Genomic DNA, 20849 nt, shown 5'->3' on the forward strand with positions numbered 1-20849 from the left:
ATACTATGCAAGTTAATGGTGACCAGACCTTCAAAAGCTCCAAAAAGGAGATAAAGTCAGCAAAAATGTCATCCATAAAACTCCAGTGGTTTAATCCATGTCTTCTGAAGCACTCCATTTGCTTTTAGATAAGAACAGACCAATATGTAACTCATTTTTCACTTTACATCTTGTCATTGCAGTCTCTAGGCACAATCATGATTTCAAGCTCAATTACACTTCCTAGCACTTGACGCATGTGCAGAGCTCTAGATGGTGCTATAGGAAGTGTATTTGAGCTTGAAATCATGATCGCCAAAGAGACTGCTGTCAAGATGTACAGTCAAAATGGAGTTATCTTTTGGTCTGTTCTCACCCAAAACCAACTGGATTGCTTCATAAGACATGGATTAAACAACTGGAGTTTTATGGATGACATTTTTGCTGACTTGATCTCCTTTTTGGAGCTTTTGAAGGTCTGGTCACCATTCACTTGCATTGTATTGACCTACACAGCTGAGATATTTGTCTAAAAATCTTCATTTGTTTTCAGCATTAGAAAGAAAGTCATACACATCTAGGATGGCATGAGGGTGAGTAAATGATGAAAGAATTTTAACCTTATCACCAATGTAACATTATCTAGCAGTGTAACTAGCATAGGTTTTTTTATTATTATTGTGAGAACAACATTCTGATAATATATGAATATTTAACATATTCAAATAATTCTGAACAATGGGGTTGAAAATTACACCAATCATTTATGGCATTTTTTATTTATTTATTTTTTTGCGCAAAGAAATTTTAACATTTAATGAAAAATATAAATATAAATCCTGACACATACATACCTATATATATATATATAAAAAGCTTAAAATATATATTCTTTTTTGTGGTGGGGCCAGTTAAAATGTTGGGGAAACAAAACTAACCGCTGAGCCCTGTTAAACATTTGGTTTTATGTGATTTGACTTTCTTTAATCAGCAGAATTTGAAACATATCTCCAAGGTAAAGTTTGTCCTTGTGAAAATGACAAGCAATGGCAAGCATCTGTTTGAATGTGTTGACAATTTTCAGCCAATCACTGTGTGCCATTTTTAACTAGTAAAAATCAGGTTAAAATGAATATAACTGTCATGAAATTATATTATAGCTGTATATTTTCCAGCTATTATGGCAAATTAAAATCCTAATAAATTACTAATAAGGAAGGCCTAACATAAAAAAATATATATTTATTTCTGACAATAAAAATAATAAAATGTATCATTATTTGTGCTGGGGTCAGAGGAAATATTGGAAGGGCAGGTAAAAATCCGAAGTATTGTTCCAACTGAGCGAAGCGGAATAGTCCCTTTTGTTGAGCCCTGAATAGGTGTCACTTCTAGGTAGAATCAGTGCAGTGCAAGTGTACAGCACTCAAAACACATAAAGCAGTTCACAACACATCTAGGCATGCAATTAGTACACAATCAGGCCATGCATCACATTATCCAGCTACTTCCAGAAATCACTTAAGGGTAAAAATGATTATGCATGGTAAGAGATGCTTACACACAGCCAGCAGGTTGACTTGCCTATCCGAACTAGATGCCTTTGTGCTTCTTCACTTTTTTCTGCATCCACAAGGACAAAATAACATCATCAGCTGTCATTTCATGCCTATGCATTGCTTTATCCCATAGAAATCCAAGTAAATCTGTTATGTCACCACTAAGAGAGCTGATTACATGCTAATATTCATTTCACACCACTGCATATAGCTCTTCACTTATCCACAACAGCACCTCCGATCTCAACATGCAACGACCCATATTAAACCATCGCGTAAATAAATGCACATTGCAGCAATATGATCTGACATAGCACAATCTGTAAATAAAACGTGACTTTAAAACAAGGCTGGAGCGACTTGGCGGTTCCCATGCAGCTAAGCTAAGCTAACTGAGCTAAACCACAAACACACTCATCATAAGCATGCACACACACACGTTGCTTCAGTAACGTGCACGACCCTCTTTTGCAATGAAAACGGCCACGAACTCACGCGTTACTCACAAACCAACACAGCTCGCGAGTGTTGAATATGGTTTTAAGTGGAGAATGAGTAGATTTGAGGAGGAAAGACATGCCAGCCAGATGTCCTCACATGGTTTGAGAGAAGAATAGAGAACCCAGGAAAAAAGCAAAATCACTAACCAAAACGGCGGAATGATTGTAAGGAACAATGACAAACGCTCCTCGCGCAGACCGAAATCCGCACGCGCTCCGATTCCTGTTTAATTCCAAATAGTCATTTACCTTATTGGGGAAAAAGTGCGCGCTCCACTCGCTTCTCCCACTACTGAGGTCCTCCTGTCGGCTTCAAAATGGCGCCAATTTGTCCCTATCTGCACCAGTCAGTGCAGCTCCTCTCAGAGCCTTCACTTCCCTCCTCCACTAGGGTTTATTTATTTATGGACATGCCTGTGTTTTTGCGGCTATATTGGAAAATGCTGTTTGGGTTTAGACAAAGAAATGAATTGCAATAACAGGAATGTAAATGAGTGGTTTATAAACGAACGTTTATGATCAATCTGTCACACAAGCAGGTTTGAGTTCATGGTGCAATAGCGACATCTATCGGCCGCCATGAATATAACAGTGGGTTTCTGCCTTCTTTTCGATCCGACAGGTCAGTAACGCCGATATACCAGTATCGATACCTTTATTAAATTGAATTATTTGGAATTCTTTGGATAAAATTGGTCATTTAAAATAATATATATACACCGATCAGCCACAACATTTAAACCACCTGCTTTGTGTAGGTCTTCTTCGTGCCCCCAAAACAGCGCCAACCCGCGCCTCAGAATAGTATTCTGAGATGATATTCTTCTCACTACAATTGTACAGAGCGGTTATCTGAGTTACCGTAGACTTTGTCCGTTTGAACCAGTCTGGCCATTCTCTGCTGACCTCTCTCATCAAGGTGTTTCCATCTGCAGAACTTCCGCTCACTGGATGTTTTTTGTTTTTGGCACAATTTTGAGTAAATTCTAGAGACTGCTGTACATGAAAATACCAGGAGATCAGCAGTTACAGAAATACTCAAACCATCCCATCTGGCACCAACAATCATCCATGCAATTATCTAATCAGCCCATCGTGTGGCAGCAGTGCAGTGCATAAAATCATGCAGATATGGGTCAGGAGCTTCAGTTAATGTTCACATCAACCATCAGAATGGGGAAAAATGTTATCTTAGTGATTTGGACCGTGGCATGATTGTTGGTGCCAGACGGGCTGGTTTGAGTATTTCTGTAACTGCTGATCTTCTGGGATTTTCACACACAACAGTCTCTAGAATTTACTCGGAATGGTGTCAAAAACAAAAAACATCCAGTGAGTGGCAGTTCTGTGGACGGAAATACCTTGTTGATAAGAGAGGTCAACAGAGAATGGCCAGGTAACTCAGATAACCACTCTGTACAATTGTGGTGAGAAGAATATCATGTCAGAATGCTATACTGAGATGCAGGTTGGCGTTGTTTGGTGGCATGAGGGGGACAAACACAATATTAGGCAGGTGGTTTTACTGTTGTGGCTGATCGGTGTGTATATATATATATATATATATATATATATATATATATATATATATATATATATATATATATATATATATATATATATATACAGGTGCATCTCAATAAATTAGAATGTCGTGGAAAAGTTCATTTATTTCAGTAATTCAACTCAAATTGTGAAACTCGTGTATTAAATAAATTCAGTGCACACAGACTGAAGTAGTTTAAGTCTTTGGTTCTTTTAATTGTGATGATTTTGGCTCACATTTAACAAAAACCCACCAATTCACTATCTCAAAAAATTTGAATACATCATAAGACCAATAAAAAAAACATTTTTAGTGAATTGTTGGCCTTCTGGAAAGTATGTTCATTTACTGTATATGTACTCAATACTTGGTAGGGGCTCCTTTTGCTTTAATTACTGCCTCAATTCGGTGTGGCATGGAGGTGATCAGTTTGTGGCACTGCTGAGGTGGTATGGAAGCCCAGGTTTCTTTGACAGTGGCCTTCAGCTCATCTGCATTTTTTGGTCTCTTGTTTCTCATTTTCCTCTTGACAATACCCCATAGATTCTCTATGGGGTTTAGGTCTGGTGAGTTTGCTGGCCAGTCAAGCACACCAACACCATGGTCATTTAACCAACTTTTGGTGCTTTTGGCAGTGTGGGCAGGTGCCAAATCCTGCTGGAAAATGAAATCAGCATCTTTAAAAAGCTGGTCAGCAGAAGGAAGCATGAAGTGCTCCAAAATTTCTTGGTAAACGGGTGCAGTGACTTTGGTTTTCAAAAAACACAATGGACCAACACCAGCAGATGACATTGCACCCCAAATCATCACAGACTGTGGAAACTTAACACTGGACTTCAAGCAACTTGGGCTATGAGCTTCTCCACCCTTCCTCCAGACTCTAGGACCTTGGTTTCCAAATGAAATACAAAACTTGCTCTCATCTGAAAAGAGGACTTTGGAACACTGGGCAATAGTCCAGTTCTTCTTCTCCTTAGCCCAGGTAAGACACCTCTGACGTTGTCTGTGGTTCAGGAGTGGCTTAACAAGAGGAATACGACAACTGTAGCCAAATTCCTTGACACGTCTGTGTGTGGTGGCTCTTGATGCCTTGACCGCAGCCTCAGTCCATTCCTTGTGAAGTTCACCCAAATTCTTGAATCGATTTTGCTTGACAATCCTTATAAGGCTGCGGTTCTCTCGGTTGGTTGTGCATCTTTTTCTTCCACACTTTTTCCTTCCACTCAACTTTCTGTTAACATGCTTGGATACAGCACTCTGTGAACAGCCAGCTTCTTTGGCAATGAATGTTTGTGGCTTACCCTCCTTGTAAAGGGTGTCAATGATTGTCTTCTGGACAACTGTCAGATCAGCAGTCTTCCCCATGATTGTGTAGCCTAGTGAACCAAACTGAGAGACCATTTTGAAGGCTCAGGAAACCTTTGCAGGTGTTTTGAGTTGATTAGCTGGTTGGCATGTCACCATATTCTAATTTTTTGAGATAGTGAATTGGTGGGTTTTTGTTAAATGTGAGCCAAAATCATCACAATTAAAAGAACCAAAGACTTAAACTACTTCAGTCTGTGTGCACTGAATTTATTTAATACACGAGTTTCACAATTTGAGTTGAATTACTGAAATAAATGAACTTTTCCACGACATTCTAATTTATTGAGATGCACCTGTATATATATAGGCCTAAATGGAAAATTATTATACTTCTGTTTCAATGTAATTTAAATAAATGTCCAACTAATGTTACACAGACTCATTATAATAAATGTAACATTTACAATCTTCATTATTTAATGAGAATTTTCTGTTTTTTCCTGTCATTACTTCAGGCAAGCACTGCTTTGCTGAACGAGCTCTGTCTGTAGTTCAGCATTTCTGCACCATAAAATGAGCGGGAGGAAAAATAGTTCTTATCCGGAACTATTTGCTAATATAATTCTTTCTTTTCACATGGAAGCTTATAATGCACACTATTTTCATGGTAAATAAGTAATGAAAACACTAGTTTAAAAAAAGCTTTTGTATCGAATATTTTTATGTGAGCATCGATCCTTGAAACAACATCAGTATTGGAAGTATCAATACTTAAGGATAGATGCACCCAGGGTTGGGGAGTAACGGAATACATGTAATGGGATTACGTATTTAAACTACAAAATATTAGTACAGTTACAATTTAAATCATTTGTAATTAGAATACAGTTTATTTCAAAAAGTATTTTGATTACTGAAGAGATTGCTTTGCAATTTATTGACATTTGTTTCATTAATTTGTTTTATTCTGCTTAGTTGGAAGACCCATATAAATAACGCGATCTGTGTTTGAACAGCCGTGAAACTTTTTAACGATGCGTTACTTACATTCATATGAGCAGAAAGAGGGAAAAGGTGGATATTATGTTATATGATAAGAAGACGATGTCGTTGTGTATATTCTGTGGGGTTTTTAAGTAAGTTTGGAGCAGCAGAAACTGTTAATCTTGTATAAATTTACATGTAGCTTAGCTTTATGCTAAGCTAAAATACTATTTCTAGACCTTTTGCATGCACCTGTTATCAGGCACGATTATATTTTTCTTTCATGAAAATCCACATTAGATGATAATAAAATTCTCCAGTTAAGATATTTAAAATTAGGGCAAAGACTTAGTCTACTGCAGAAATCTTTTTTGTATTGTTTTCCTGTAAATTTTACAGCATGTATTTTGTAATCGTCAGTGGAATACATTTTAAAAGTAACTCTCCCAAGCCTGGATGCACCCATCTCTAATAGACTAAAAGACAGTTACAAACGGTTACATGCAATGGGCATTTTTTCAAAATGGCTTTATTTGCATTGTACCAATACAAGTCAGCAATTACTTCTATAAAAAAAAATGTTGGTCTTATTTTTCAGTAAATAAGCTGTCGACAATGTACAGCACCAGCAGATAAGTTACATTCGTAAAATGTAAATCCTGAGATTAGATCAGTGTCTAGTACATTGAGCTGGTATATTGAAAATGTAGGTAATGCTTAGAAATACACAGAATGCTCCTAGTGTACAGTTGGCCACAATGCTTTTTATGTGTAATGTAGTTTTTCCACACAGAATGTGTCTTATATTACCAATGGTCCATAAAGCTAAAAATATATCCCTCTAAACACAACATTTTTACATACTGCATACTAAATATTCATATGTGTATTCATGGCTGTAACCTCCATTGACATTGAGGTGGACATGTCCCCCCTATATTCAGATTAGTGGTCAGTCAATATGGGTTTTTCACAGGCAAATTCTCAAACTTTTACAATTGGTCAGTCCCCCAAAGAGAGTTATGTTGTTAAATATTCACATGTTTTTGACAAATATTAACAATGTTAAGTATTTAACATACTCTTGAGTATCATACATAAATTTCATTTCAAAACAAAGTATTAATTCTAAAAGCTTGTTTTAAAAAAACTCTAAAAGTTTGGCAATATTTCAGAAACAAGAGCTCAGTTAATTGCCTTTGCTTTTATGGGAAGGCCCAGTAGAATTCATCACGATGTCAACATTCATGGGCTGCTCGAAACGATCCAGCATCTTTGCTATTGTTTCTCCAGGGACCCCATGCTTGTTCCTCCTGTTGATAAAATTAAAAGACGTGTAAGGCAATTACCAGGATATCCAAGCTATATTAGACTGATATATACATTTAAAATAGTAAATACAATACATTTTTATGAACCTCTGTACTGTAAGCCAAAACCTGATCCAAAGTCAATATTCTTTCACATTCAGTGAATAAAACGAAGTCATAAAGTTCCTTGCATAAAATGAGAACCAAAACTATTAACAGACTTACTTTTCTAACTGAGCAGGATCATATTTCCATTGTGTATCTGGCTCAAGGAAGTCCACTTTGTATCTGTGCTCTAAAGCCTGTGTAAGAAAATAATTTGTTTTCATTTAACCCTTAAATGAAAACCCGGGACCTCATTTCACCCCCTGTACGTCATCCATTTTTGGACTTGTGCCCACACCTCTTTAGTATTCCTAAATCTCTCTCTTATAAATAGTGTGAAAAGAAAAAAAAGGTAAAATTGAATAATAATAATAATAATAATAATTTAATGGTTTAAGTACCAAAAGTGTATAGTGTCATCAGAGACCCAAGATATGTAGAGTGTCGTTTTTTGTATTTTTTTGTTTTTTGCACCTCCATAATTTATATTTTTATGATTATTTCATATCTATATAAGTTTACTATCACAGAATATATATTTCTTTGTTTATTAAAAGACAAATGAGTACTATATTCATTCAAATAAATACTATATCACCTTGATTTTCTGTGCAACAATGAATTAACAACAATGGCGATTTATCAGTATTCCATATATGCGTGTACACATATATATTATTACTGTCATTTCTTACTCAAGGTGGCTCTGATGTTTCAATAACTGACTTGATTTACATATGACATTGCAATTTGTTGAAAAAACAACAACATGGAAGTAAACTATAGCAAGTACAACACATGAACAGTATGATGATCATTTGGGTCTTCTACTGAAATTATGTATGTTGTGCATCTATTTAGACTCAATAAGTGCCTGAGAAAATACTTAAGTGTAGCTTATGTGTATCTTATGTGTTATGTGTAGCTCCAGTTGTGTCTCAGGAGATTTCAGTGTGAAAGTAATGAATACTTATCTAGCTTTGTCCTGATTTGTTGCATTTTCTCTTTGATATATGACAAATAAAACATTAAAATATATCAAAATAGTGCAAGTTTGAATGTTTGACATTATCTGGGCATTTTGTAGATCCATTTGTGATAGATATAAGTGCTGGGTCTCAAAAAACCCAAATATGTAAGAGTGTTTGGTGAAATTCCCATGCATTTAAGGCTTAAAGTTACTTACTGGACACTAATAGCAGTAAAAGTACTTGTACTATAAAATCTCTGAATATGGAACAGATGGAAATGTTCTAAAGTATTCATTACATCACTTATTCCTGATAAAAGTTGCAGCCAGTTTCCTGGAGCTAGATTACGTTTAACTCACATGGAACGTTTTTCAAAAATGCTTTTCACTCCAAACCCAAGCAATGCTTAAAGACACCAACTCACCATTTCAACGTAAGGCTTCATTTCCCAAGCTTTAACATTTGTGTTGTCGATGATGACAGGTGAGCGGCCCTCCAACATTGCTCGTTCAGCTTAGAAATTACAAAGTGACATGAATGAGCTTTTTCACCAAGTACACTTCCACAAATACAAGTTGTCCAAACAATTTCATAATGTTTTCAAACTGAATATCTGAAAATTCTTTAATTAAAAATATCTGAACTGACGTATGAAAATTTGAAACACTTAAATCCTTAGTGTTCCATGTAAAAAGAGGTGTAACATGCAGTCTTCTTACCTCTCTTCTGATTCCAGTCATGAGCGTCCCCAAGCAAAGTGTGATCGTATACATATCTGTTGTCTTGAAAAAAGTAGTCATCTGTACTCAGTATCATTCCATTAGGACCAGTGGACAAGAGTTCTCTGAAAAAATACAGTGAATTATGAAAAAAATGATTTGAGCTTAAACTCTGCATAATTAAAATATCAAAACACAGAAAACGATATGCTGCTGTTGACTCAGTGCTAATAGAACTGTTTGAAAAATCAATACCAAAAGCAGCTAAAACATTTAACAGTGTACAACTGTTGCTGGTTTGATTAGGTACTGTAGACATAAGACATACTTACAGGTGCAGAAACTGAAATATACGGTGCCCCTTAAAGGACAGTGAGAGAATTTATTTTTAAATAGTTTTGCATTCCCTCACAAAAAGTTTTGCATTTCCTCACAATAGTCTGCGTTCCCTCACAACAGTTTTGCCTTTCCCTTGCAATTATTTTGGGTTCCCTCGCAATAGCTTTATCCATCCCTTACAAAAATTAACCGTGGTTTTACTACGGTAACCATAGTAGAACTATGGTATTTGTAGTAAAGCTATAGTAACTTCAAAAAATACCATTGTTTTACTACAGTAACTATAGTCTAACTATGGTATTTGTAATTAAACCATAGCCACAACATTTATAATGTTTTACTACAGTAACCATATTTTATTTTTAACCACAATATTTGTGGTAAAACCATAGTAATAATACAGGAAAACCAAAACTATGGTAATAAAAATCACAATCATTCTGCCAGAAAACATGGTCAGTTTTACTATAGTAACACCATGGTTAATTTGGGGTAAATGTACCATGGTTTTTACCACACAAAACAAATTTGGTAACTACAGTTTTAAGCCAGTGAAACCATGGTAAATTTTTATAAGTGCATATTTTGTTTTTTGTGGAAACCATACTGTAATTTTGAAAACCATGGTGCATTTACTACAAATTAACCAATGTGGTATTATAGTAAAACTGTCGTAACAATGTTTTTTTTTTTTTATACCATAGTTTGGGTTTACCTTGGATAACATTGGTTTTACTATGAATGTCATGGTTAAATATGGTTACTGGAGTAAAACCATGGTAAATTCTGTGGTTAATATAGTTCTACTCCAAATACCATAGTTCAGCAATGGTTATTGGAGTAAAAACATGGTTAATTTTCAAAAGGGATGGATAAAGCCAGAGAACCCAAAATAACTGTGGGGGAACACAAACTATTGCAACGGAATTCAAAACTATTGCGACAGATAGCAAAATGATTTCAGAAAATAAATTCCCTCCCCGCCCTTTAAGGGGCTCCGTACCAATGAGGTCTTTTCCTTTACATGTTTAATTTTCTTTACGGTTTTCCTAACAACTTACCTAGCCAGAGTGGATTTTCCAGACCCTGGGATCCCCCTCAACAATATGAGAACCAAACTATTGTTATAATGCTCATATTGACCTTCTTCATGAACATACTGTTGCTCAGGGTTGTACCGCTGCCAGTATGAAGGTGTTTCATATACTCTAGAGAATCCAGGATAACCATGTGACGAGAAAGCCCTTCCATAACCGTGCCATTCATTTGACGGCAACTGTGGCTCTTCCCATGGGGCCCAGGTGCTGTTGTTAGTGTGCCTGTGGAAGTTCTGCTGAGGTCTAATCAATGGAGGATACATGGGACCTCCAGAGGGTGGGGGAGGGAAGTTCTGGGACCTTGAGTCACGAGGGCCCTGGGGAATCCATGGTGGAGGTGGATACCAATTTTGAATGGGTCCTCCTCGACCAAAACCATCAATACCATATTGTGTGCGAGATCTCCATCTCTTTGGATCTTCGTACTTCCACTGATGTCCACTGCGTTCGTGTGGATCTGGGTAGGGTCTGTAGGCTCTGCTGTGATCAGTTACTTCATCTGGAATGTCCTTCCTGTTTGGTGGGTCCCTCTCTGGATTGTAGGACAGATGGTGACCCTGCTCACTGCTGGTATCTCCATCAACCTTGTCACTGCTGTCTACTTCCTCAAGCTCTTTGTAAAATTCACAAAGTTCCTGTTCAATGGATGGCTCCTGACGACACGAAGGCCCAATAAATGAAGTACTAGTGATACCCAACTCTTTAATGACACATTCTCTGTCTCTTTGGTTGCACCTTCTCTGGAACATGTATTATTAAATTCTTCACTCACATTAGGTATTGAAGGATCCAGTTGTCTGCCATTCATTTCTTTGTCTAACTCATCCCATTTGGTCTTGAAAGGACTTCCATCTGGTAAAAGTGTTGTGTGGCCGATTTTGTCATCTGAATCATTTTCAAAGAGTGTCTGATTGGATGATGTATTTACCACTGGTGTCTTCTTGACACCATGAGAGGAAGTCAGAGGTATGTTTTCATAGGGTCCCTCTACATTTCCACCATCAGACGGAGAAGAAGACTCATTGCCCTTTACATTGGGCATCTATAAATAATCACAAAACACACACAATAAGTTAAACTAAAAATTAAAACAAAAATTGACACATATTACTCACTTAAACACTTAACAACACTTATAGATCGATAAACTGTTATACACAATAAATTATACACAGAAATGTTTTTATAACACATAATAGATGAATTTTTAGATAAAAGGGACACAGATTTCTCCATCATGGACAATTCAGACCACCTGATTACAGTAACTGATTACAGGTTAGCCAACTATGTACAATTACACAGTTACACTTGAGAAAAATTGTGAGGTTTATGATCCATTGACTTTATATAGAACGACTTTTCCAAATTGTATAAAATGTGCGCAAAATATTTACCTAAAGTTTGAAGAACACGTATGCAAAATGTTCTGGTTGTTTAAATGTTTTCACCATCGACATATCTAAAAATTGTTGTATGAATACATCAAACCTGCAGTGTGAACACAACAGACCTGACGCATAACGACACAAGGAAGTGAAAGATTTCAAAATAAAAGTCCGAATCCAATTTTCTGTCACATAAAAAAAAGAAATAATAATAATAAATAAATAAATAAATAAAGAAAGAATAATAATAAAAAACATTTATAAAATTATTTATGATATCCATAACTGTGAATGTCTCGTTATGTAATAAAAAAAATAAAATAAAAAAAAAGCAATTTTTTAAACTACAGTTGAAAAAATGCTCTTCTGGTTTAACCACAAAGTGTGTCAGTAACCACTGAGTCCTCTCCTGTAAAGAAATGTTTTAGTCCCCACAGCTGACTTTTTACAAGAAATTGTGTGACTAAAATTATTGGCCAAACCATATTTTGTTTTGAAGGATGACCAATACAAAATACATAGTAAAAAATAGCACTGGGAACTGGATTCTTCAGATTGTCCTGTTATAAATTATGTGGAGACTGCCAGTAAACCACTGGATCTAAACCAAAACTTCCTAACAAATAATTTATTTAATAAACCTGGGGTCATTTTACAGCTTTTTGGGGCTAAATCCTTTATAAACTGTATTATTACAGGCACATAATAAAAAAAGATGACATTGTATTTCTTTTACCCTTTTACTTTGTTTATAACATAAATAACAAAGTCATACCAATTTGCTAGCAGAAATAACCAGCCATTCGCAAAACATTAAATATAGAAACATGGAAGTCACGCATATTGCTAGACAATTCAGTTTAAAAAATAATTTTTGATAACAACTAAAGTGACCATCAAAGGACCAAGTTAAAATCCCCAACCTTGCTATATCACACAGCAGGATAAGTCTGCCGCAGTACACCAGGCATATATGTAAACACTGTGGTCACATGTGGGTTTTAACTGAAATCCCCTATAAAGACTGGGGGCAGCCAAAGGCCATGAGTGGTAAGATTAATTCAGTCCAGCTTTTGAGAATGTTTGCAGAGTTACCCATCTAACTGCCAAAAGCTTTTAGTCTTGTCATAGATGTGCTGTACCAGCAACATGGACAGATGCTGGGAAAAGAGAGAAAAAAAACAAACATGCAACCATAGTACATTGTACAGAATGAGTAGGCTACAACCCAGAACCATAAAGGGACAAACAGACTCTGTATGCTTCATGTGTTTATTAGTCATGGCAGAGACCAACAACACTCTTCTGATGGTGTTGTGCAATAACTATGCAATTGCATGAATATTATGTTTTTTTTACTATTACTTTTTTACTATAAGTTATTTTTATTTCGACCCTTTATATATGCTTTGTATTTCTCTATGCATTTAAAGCTTCCTTTAAAGTTGCTTTATAAAAATAAAAAATATTATCATGTGATCAATTGTATTATCATAAAATATAATTCTGTGTAAAATGGCAAAATAAAAAATAACGGAAGATAAATATTTATTTAGAATTCTGAGAATTGCAGCACTTAAGCAAATTACCAAAAAATAAATAAATAAATTATTACAAAAAAATAAATATGGCAGAAAAAATTACATATAAAATAACAGTAAACTGACTAATCCACGGTTTTGAGTTATTTGGAACTACGTACTTTCCGTTTAAAAATTAGAAATTGAAAGTTAAAAATATATGTATGTATGTGTGTGTATATGTATATACCTGCATGTACCTGTACTGTATATTCAAGTCGGTATGTATATGTACAGTATATACTGAATTACGTATATTATAGCTGAATTTTTTGGTAAAATTGTTGTATATTTATTAATGCATTGATGTGTATGGACATACCATGCATATGTATAAATGGTTGTTTGTACAAACCTGTACGCACATTAGAACGGTACCATTTCTTCTTATCATTTTTATTATTAATTTAGTTATTTATTAACTTTGTTTCAGTTATTGTAAATAAAATGTATTAAATAACAATAAAAATAAAAGTATGAAAAACAAGCATGAAATCTTATAGGGGCGTATGATTAGATTATGTCCTCGATTTATTTACTTACACATATCTTCTTTTCATTCACAATGTACATTCACTTATATATCCTCGATTTATTCACTGTATTATTTCATTTATACATCCTCTGTATACACAACCCTAAAGTAATTAACAAAAAGCCAATAACCTTTATTTTCTTTGTGACAATTCAGAATACCAAATAACTCACTCTGGAAATGTTCATGAGGACTTTTTGTGTGTTTATTATGTTCGAACAGTTGTATTGGAGAGATCATTACACATTTATAGTTTTCAGTTCAATCAGTGTATATTTCACCTTTTTGCCACCCATGGGATATAAGTACTCCCATATACAGAATCATAAAGAAGTTAATTTTACCAAATTATCACAAACATGATTCCAGAATCATGGTCTATAAATAAAGGAGTAAATATATAACAGATTCTTTCTACTGATATACCAGCTCAGTAGCTGTAAACACACGTTTTAAAAATTATGCTACTTTTTACAGCAGTTGATAGTGATTGACAGCTTATGGCACATCCACAGTATAAGAGCTCAGCAGTTCAGTATAGAATTGGCCCTCATGATACGCATGACTTTCCGTGAACTGTAACTGTATTCAAACTGCAGGTGGTCGTGATAGAAGTACAAATATCCTGTTTAAAAAAAGTAACAACAATTAGTCTCATTCAAGAATCCATGCCTTGGAAGGTCAGTTCTAATATACAGTAATTCACACAATTGCATACAATAATACAGGTATACAATATGGGAATATTCACCCAAAAATGAAAATTTTGACATCATTTACTCTCCTTGTTGTTTGGAACAACATGAGGGTTAGTAAATGATGACAAAAAGGGATGAACTATCCAATGTAATATAATCCAATAGCACACTACAATCTTGAGAAAGTTATGCACTCAAAATGTATATATACCATAATGGTAGGCAGCAGCATCCACTTCGTCTCCTATTCCAGGAAAGTCTTTTTCAATGGATTGTGGATAGCCACTGTCTATGGTGCCTGTCTGCTCATCATAACTGGAGGAGAAGTGGCTCACATTAACTTGGAGTGTTGAATTTGCTTATTAGATCAGAATACTCAAACTTCCGAAGGTCCAGCAGTGAAATATTTAGAGGTTTAATGTGTCACAAGATTAAAACATACCTCCAGTAATCTTCATCTGTGAATAGTAGAGTTTTGCCCGTGTCTCGGATGTAAACAGCTGCATCTATTTTGCGGATAGTCTTAGGTAGGCCCAGTTTGTGGATGTATTTTGGATAGCCCTCAACCAGAGTGTAGCCATTAAGAGCCCACATTTTGATACCTGTAAAAATTTTCAATCATAAAATATCCTTTTTAAAGGGATAGTTCACCCAAAATGTAAATCCTCTCATCATTTACTCACCCTCATGCCATCCCAGATGTGTATTACTTTTTTCTTCTACTGAACACAAACTAAGATTTTTAGAAGAATATTTCAACTCCGTAGGTCCATACAATGCAAGTGAATGGTGGCCAGAACTTTGAAGGTCCAAAAAGCACATAAAGGCAGCATTAAAGTAATCCATATGACTCCAGTGGTTTAATCAATATCTTCAGAACCGATATGATAATAGGTGTGGGTGAGAAACAAACCAAGTCCTTTTTTTTCTATAAATCTACACTTTCACATTCTTCATCTTTTGATTCAAATTCTTCATGCATATCGCCACCTACTGGGCAGGGAGGAAAGTTTATTGTAAAAAAGGACTTAAACATTGATCTGTTTCTCACCCACACCTATCATATCGCATCTGAAGATATGGATTTAACCACTGGAGCCGTATGGCTACTTTTATGCTGCCTTTATATGCTTTGTGGGCCTTCAAAGTTCTGGCCACCATTAAGTTGCATTGTATTGGCCTACAGAGCTGAAATATTCTTCTAAAAATCTTTGTTTTTGTTCAACAGAAGAAAGAAAGTTATACACATCTGAGATGGCATTACGGTGAGTAAATGATGAGGGAATTTTCATTTTTGGGTGAACTATCCCTTTAATAAAAAAAAGAAAAACAGATAGATTTCAGGTGAATCAACCTACAAATGGCTTACATTATAGTTGACTCTACATTTTCAGCTGGGAAACTAGAAAGTATTTTAACATCGAAAAATGACACTCTTCACCTTTAAATGTTAAACAAAAAACTAACCGCTGAATATGATGACAACATCTTTCTCTGGGTTTTCATAGGCAGCATCTACTTTGTTTGGAACTTCTGGCCAAGTAGATTTAATGAGGGTTTGTTCGGGTTCAGGAATTTGTGGATGTAGCCGCCAGTAAAACCTGCAAGAAGAAAGAAAGAATGCAATGATGCAGCAGTCATTTGCCAGCTAGATCTGCAACTATTTCTGTAAGTTTTATGACAAATGAGTTTTCACAGGTATCCAGCACCTGTCTTTGAAAATTATCGTCTCTCCACGGAGTTCAGTAACAGCATCAAAACTAAGTTCGGGGTCACATTTGCTTGGAGCATCAGGTTTGGGCTTGACTTTTTTGTGGTTGGGGTTTGAACCTTGAACCAAAAGCAAAAATAAAATCAGTAGAATGTAGATATTTTGAATAATCTAAGATATTTAGTAAAACAGGCAGTATTATAAGTCACTTACCATAGAGAGATTGGATTCCTTTAATGTCATCTTCAGACAGAGGGTAACCCTGGGCGTAAGAATACACTGGGTACATCAACGACCCGGGGTCAGAAGAATGTGCCATACCGAGAGCATGACCAAATTCATGGGCAGCAACCAAGAAGAGATTGAATGCTGCAAAGAAAATAATTGATATTATAAGTTCAAAAAAGCTGATTTATGTTGCTCTCTTGAGCATCGCTTAAATATATCTGTGGGATTTATTGTACCATGATCGTCTTTGGTCCATGTTTCATCCTCATCAAAGTGTGTGTCACCACCAATGCCGTTTCCAGGTGGGTAAGCATGGGCAAGAAGCCCCTCAGGTCCATCAAATGGGTTGAAGTCTCCATGTTCTGTCATTCAAATAAAGACATAAATGTGAAAAATGTTTAGTATCCTCTCTTATCTTCCCACAAACACACTGTTTTATCAACGATGAAAATGGTGGCACCTTTTGCTCCAAAGCTGATCATGATATCGGCATTTCCCTCATAAAGTTTCTTAAACTTCAGTGGAGTCACATCACTCCAGACTTTAAAAGCATGTCGAACAGCCCTGTCCACATCTGCTTTCTTCAGGTCAGGAGTGTAGTTCAGTATCCTGAAATAAACATTAAATAACAGTTGTTATACAAACAACAAATATTCGTTTCAATATTTATTTTTAAATACGTGTTAAAAACACATATTTTTGTACATTAAAAGATTTCTTAAGGTGCTGCTTTTTGGCTAAAGGAATGAGTAATAAAAATATGACTTACTTTTTCAAACTTCAATTCTACACTGATTTACTGTGATTATAGAAGATTTAGTATATTGTAGAGTTTTATAGGCCCTTTATAGGACTTGTTCATGTGTGATTTATAATAACAAAAATACAAACAAATCTATTTAAAATATATATAAATAAACACAAAAAGTTGATGCTAACTGCCTTTCAATGCTTTAGGTAACTATTAATATTTTATTGAATGTATTTTAAATATTACATTTTATTTAATATTTGTAATGTAAAAGCATGGATATTTTTGCATTGATGGTTAAATTATTTTATTTAACTTAAATATACAAATAAAGACTCTTTTACTGATTTAGGTAACTACTCATATTTTATTTATTGTATTTTTATTTTAAATATTAGATTTTATAAAAAAAATTTAATGTAAGAATATTAAGAATTTGTGCATTATTTTATATTTAAATTATCGTATTCAATTTAAATATATATAAAAAAAGACCAAACTTGATGCCAACTCCCATTCACTGCTTTAGGTTACTATTAATATTTTATTTGATGTTTTCTATTTAAAAATATTAGATTTTATTATTTTTTTAAATGTTAGAATATTAATATTTTTGCATCAATTTGTATTTAAATTATTTCATTTAATTTTAATTTACAAATAAAGACAACACTTGATTCCAACTCCCTTTCACTGCTTTAGGGAAGTATTTTTATTGTAAATAATACATTTGAATAATTTAATATAATATAAAAATAAATAATTTTGAATAACTGAATAATGTAAAAATATGAAATGTATTTTATTATTATTTATTTAAATTATTTTTTATTAATTAATATTTTTATTTAAAAAATAAAACTTCGACATGCCTCTTTTCACTTGTCTATCTTTTATACCAAGGTTTCATTACAAACACTAACCTGAAAGTCACATTTGTTGTTTTCCATTTGAGGTCTCTTGGAAAGTGATTATATTCAGCCACATCTGGAACACCACAGCGTGCCATTTCCATGAGCTCCAAAGTGTTGTCGTCCAGCTTTCCTGTCACTTCCAACCTGAAAAACTCTTGCATCTCTCGTATCTTCTCATGCATGAGATCCAACGATTTTCCTTCTCTCTGGAGACCAGCTGGCATGCCATAGTACCTTCTGAGATATTTCTAGAAACATTTAAAAAACAGGAGAAATAAAAGGCAAAGCTAACATCTCAAAGAACAAAAGCTCTTCAAAACCAACTTCCCCTACCTGAGCTAATAACACCTTTTCTTTCTCCTCCATTAAAAAAGGTTTTGCCAAAGAGTGTGTCGCAACCACCAACAATATCACAGCTGTGAGCCCCATGCTGACTAGATAACATTCTGAATGGTCTGACTGGGATATTTATAGTGCTCTCTCCTATCCATAAATGTTTGTGATTCATGTAAAAGTACCTTGGTTAATCCACCACTTCCTCTATACACACAGCCAGCAACATGTGGTTAAAAATGTTTTTTTTTTTTTTTTTTTACCTGAGTAAGCAATGATATTACTGCAAAGATTTCTTAAGATGCTGCTTTTTGGCTTCAAGTATGATGAGTCATTTTGGAAAAGAATAAAAAGTCTAAAAGGCTAAATAGTAAATAGTAAATAGTAAATAGTAAAAAGGCTACAAAGTTGTGTTTGTACTTCTTGTTTTGCTTCTACAGTGACATAGTGATTTTAGTTTTTTTTTATTTTATTTTTTTAGAAGCTATATCAGCAGAATATAGAGGATACAGGGGAATAGCAGGGCATGTTGACACAGTAGAATCTGCCTTTAAACAGCCTGTTAGAGGAATTTCAGCTAAATGTAAACAATGAAACAATACAAAACATTGGATGAAACACAAAAAAATGTACCTACAAAATGTCAAAAATTGTATTGGCTCATAAAAATAGTAATTAAAAAATTGCATGAAATTACAAAACAAATGTGACAACTTACCCCAACCTGACATTTATATAAAAACACCTTTGTTCTGAAAACACAGTGAAACCTTATGGTTGAAACTGTGCTTCTCAGACAAAAACACAATAAATCTATATTAAAATAAATAGATGATGGCAAAACTTGATGCCAACTCCCTTTGGTGGCTTTAGGTACATAAATATTAATAGCATTTCCAGACTGCTCTTGCAGTCATGATGATTCTGAATCATGGCCATTCAGCTTTGAGTAAGACCTGGCATATGACTTCTAAACCTGGCCAGACAGTAAGACACTATTGCTAAATACATATTAAACACATTCACTTAGAATCAACAAGTTATCTTTCACAACACAAAATTCCAATACTGATGACTTATAAAGGTGAATGACATTGACATATCAAAACCAAACTAATCTGCATGATTTGCACAGCTGTTAGGAACTTTTTTCATCTCATACAAACTGCTAATCTAATATATATATAATTTGTTTGTTTATTTTTTTAAATAAGGAAGATGTCCAAAATGGCAGAGAGCTAAATATTTTCAGGGTTGCAAGTGTTGGCATGTCCCGGTAATGATGGCTGTCTCGTTTTTACAGTTTTTCTCAGTCGCTTTAGCTCAATTCTCAAATGAGAATTATTATAATTTTTTTAAATAAGTTAAAATCTATGACCAATTCGTTTCTTGTTCGCATCAGATTTTAATTTCTTATTCATTTAAGCAAATTGCACGCGTTTTGGCACATCTGTGCAAAAGAGTAAGTACAATTGTCTACAATTTGCACAATAACTAACTGCACATGGCTTGCTGATCAAAAATGATCAGTTGATTCTCAGTGAAATTGTCATACTCTTCACAACTTCTAAACATTCTTTCATCATGTAAGCCATCACATGCAAAATGATCCATTCAGTTAACAAAATCTGTCAGACATATATTCCCCAAAATATCTATGACATGGAATGTATGTAATGTTTGCTAAATCTCTGGCCAGACCAACACGAGCGAATGGATGTCCACCAAGAAGATGGGAACTTGTAGTGTTATGTACTGTGAGGGGGTACAATTTATTGTTTTTTACAGAACTACCGCAGGTTTCTTCATTGTTGCGGGTTATTTTTATTTATTTTAATTTTTTTGCATGGATGTCATTTTGTGTTTCTGTTCACTATATATGACTTTACATGTAAGAAATGTGTAAAAATGGACATGCAAATGTGAATTTTCTGTTTACATGTAATGCATTGCTACAAAAATAAATTTACTGTATACATACAAATGTGCATATCCTTTTTCTGTGTACTACAGTATTGTACATTATTGACTTTTCCCAGTAAACTTTTACCTACTGTTGAAATCGGTATCTAAAAAGCTCAGTGTGATACACAATAGCATTCAGCTAGACAAAACTGGCATTCTTGTATAGTACAGTAAGCTGTCAGTGTCAACAAAAAAGTAGAACAAAAATGAAATTTGTATATAACAAACATTTCCAGGGTTGACAGCCATGGTGAAAAAACATCTAAACATTTTGACCAGTACGGCTCACACGATGACAAAAAAACCTTTAATTTTGGTGGCATTTTAAT

At 34.6% G+C, this 20849-nt stretch overlaps 3 protein-coding genes across 6 annotated transcripts in view; all 3 read right to left on the reverse strand.

Moving 5' to 3' along the window:
* Window positions 1-2409, reverse strand: part of pds5b (PDS5 cohesin associated factor B) — a 60592-nt gene extending 58183 nt beyond the window's left edge. The window contains exon 1 of one of the 3 annotated variants that reach the window (XM_051665348.1): window positions 2288-2409. The gene's annotated coding sequence lies outside the window, so the exon portion shown is untranslated. Of the gene's footprint in view, window positions 1-1540; window positions 1724-2185 lie in introns of those variants that run through there. The other 2 variants (XM_051665351.1, XM_051665350.1) reach the window with 2 other exon arrangements.
* Window positions 2410-6373: 3964 nt separating this feature from the next.
* On the reverse strand, window positions 6374-11943 carry n4bp2l2 (NEDD4 binding protein 2-like 2). Of its 2 annotated transcripts, XM_051666002.1 has the most exons (6): window positions 11815-11943; window positions 10382-11459; window positions 8982-9106; window positions 8687-8775; window positions 7412-7488; window positions 6374-7189 (listed from the first exon to the last, which is right to left on the reverse strand). In XM_051666002.1, exons 2-6 carry the CDS (start codon window positions 11164-11166, stop codon window positions 7066-7068), a joined length of 1200 nt encoding a protein of 399 aa, XP_051521962.1. In that variant the 5' UTR covers window positions 11167-11459; window positions 11815-11943; the 3' UTR covers window positions 6374-7065. The 2 variants fall into 2 exon arrangements, with proteins under 2 accessions (XP_051521962.1, XP_051521963.1); XM_051666003.1 differs by lacking the exon at window positions 7412-7488.
* A 2164-nt stretch (window positions 11944-14107) lies between these two features.
* Window positions 14108-18651, reverse strand: mmp13b (matrix metallopeptidase 13b). Its single transcript, XM_051665418.1, has 10 exons — window positions 18556-18651; window positions 18232-18470; window positions 17018-17166; window positions 16794-16919; window positions 16543-16698; window positions 16328-16448; window positions 16086-16219; window positions 15061-15220; window positions 14830-14933; window positions 14108-14545 (listed from the first exon to the last, which is right to left on the reverse strand). Exons 1-10 carry the CDS (start codon window positions 18649-18651, stop codon window positions 14445-14447), a joined length of 1386 nt encoding a protein of 461 aa, XP_051521378.1. The 3' UTR covers window positions 14108-14444.
* Window positions 18652-20849: the final 2198 nt, after the last annotated feature.

This window comes from Myxocyprinus asiaticus, chromosome 31 (assembly GCF_019703515.2).
Source record: "Myxocyprinus asiaticus isolate MX2 ecotype Aquarium Trade chromosome 31, UBuf_Myxa_2, whole genome shotgun sequence".
In the NCBI taxonomy this organism is placed as follows: Eukaryota; Metazoa; Chordata; class Actinopteri; order Cypriniformes; family Catostomidae; genus Myxocyprinus; species Myxocyprinus asiaticus.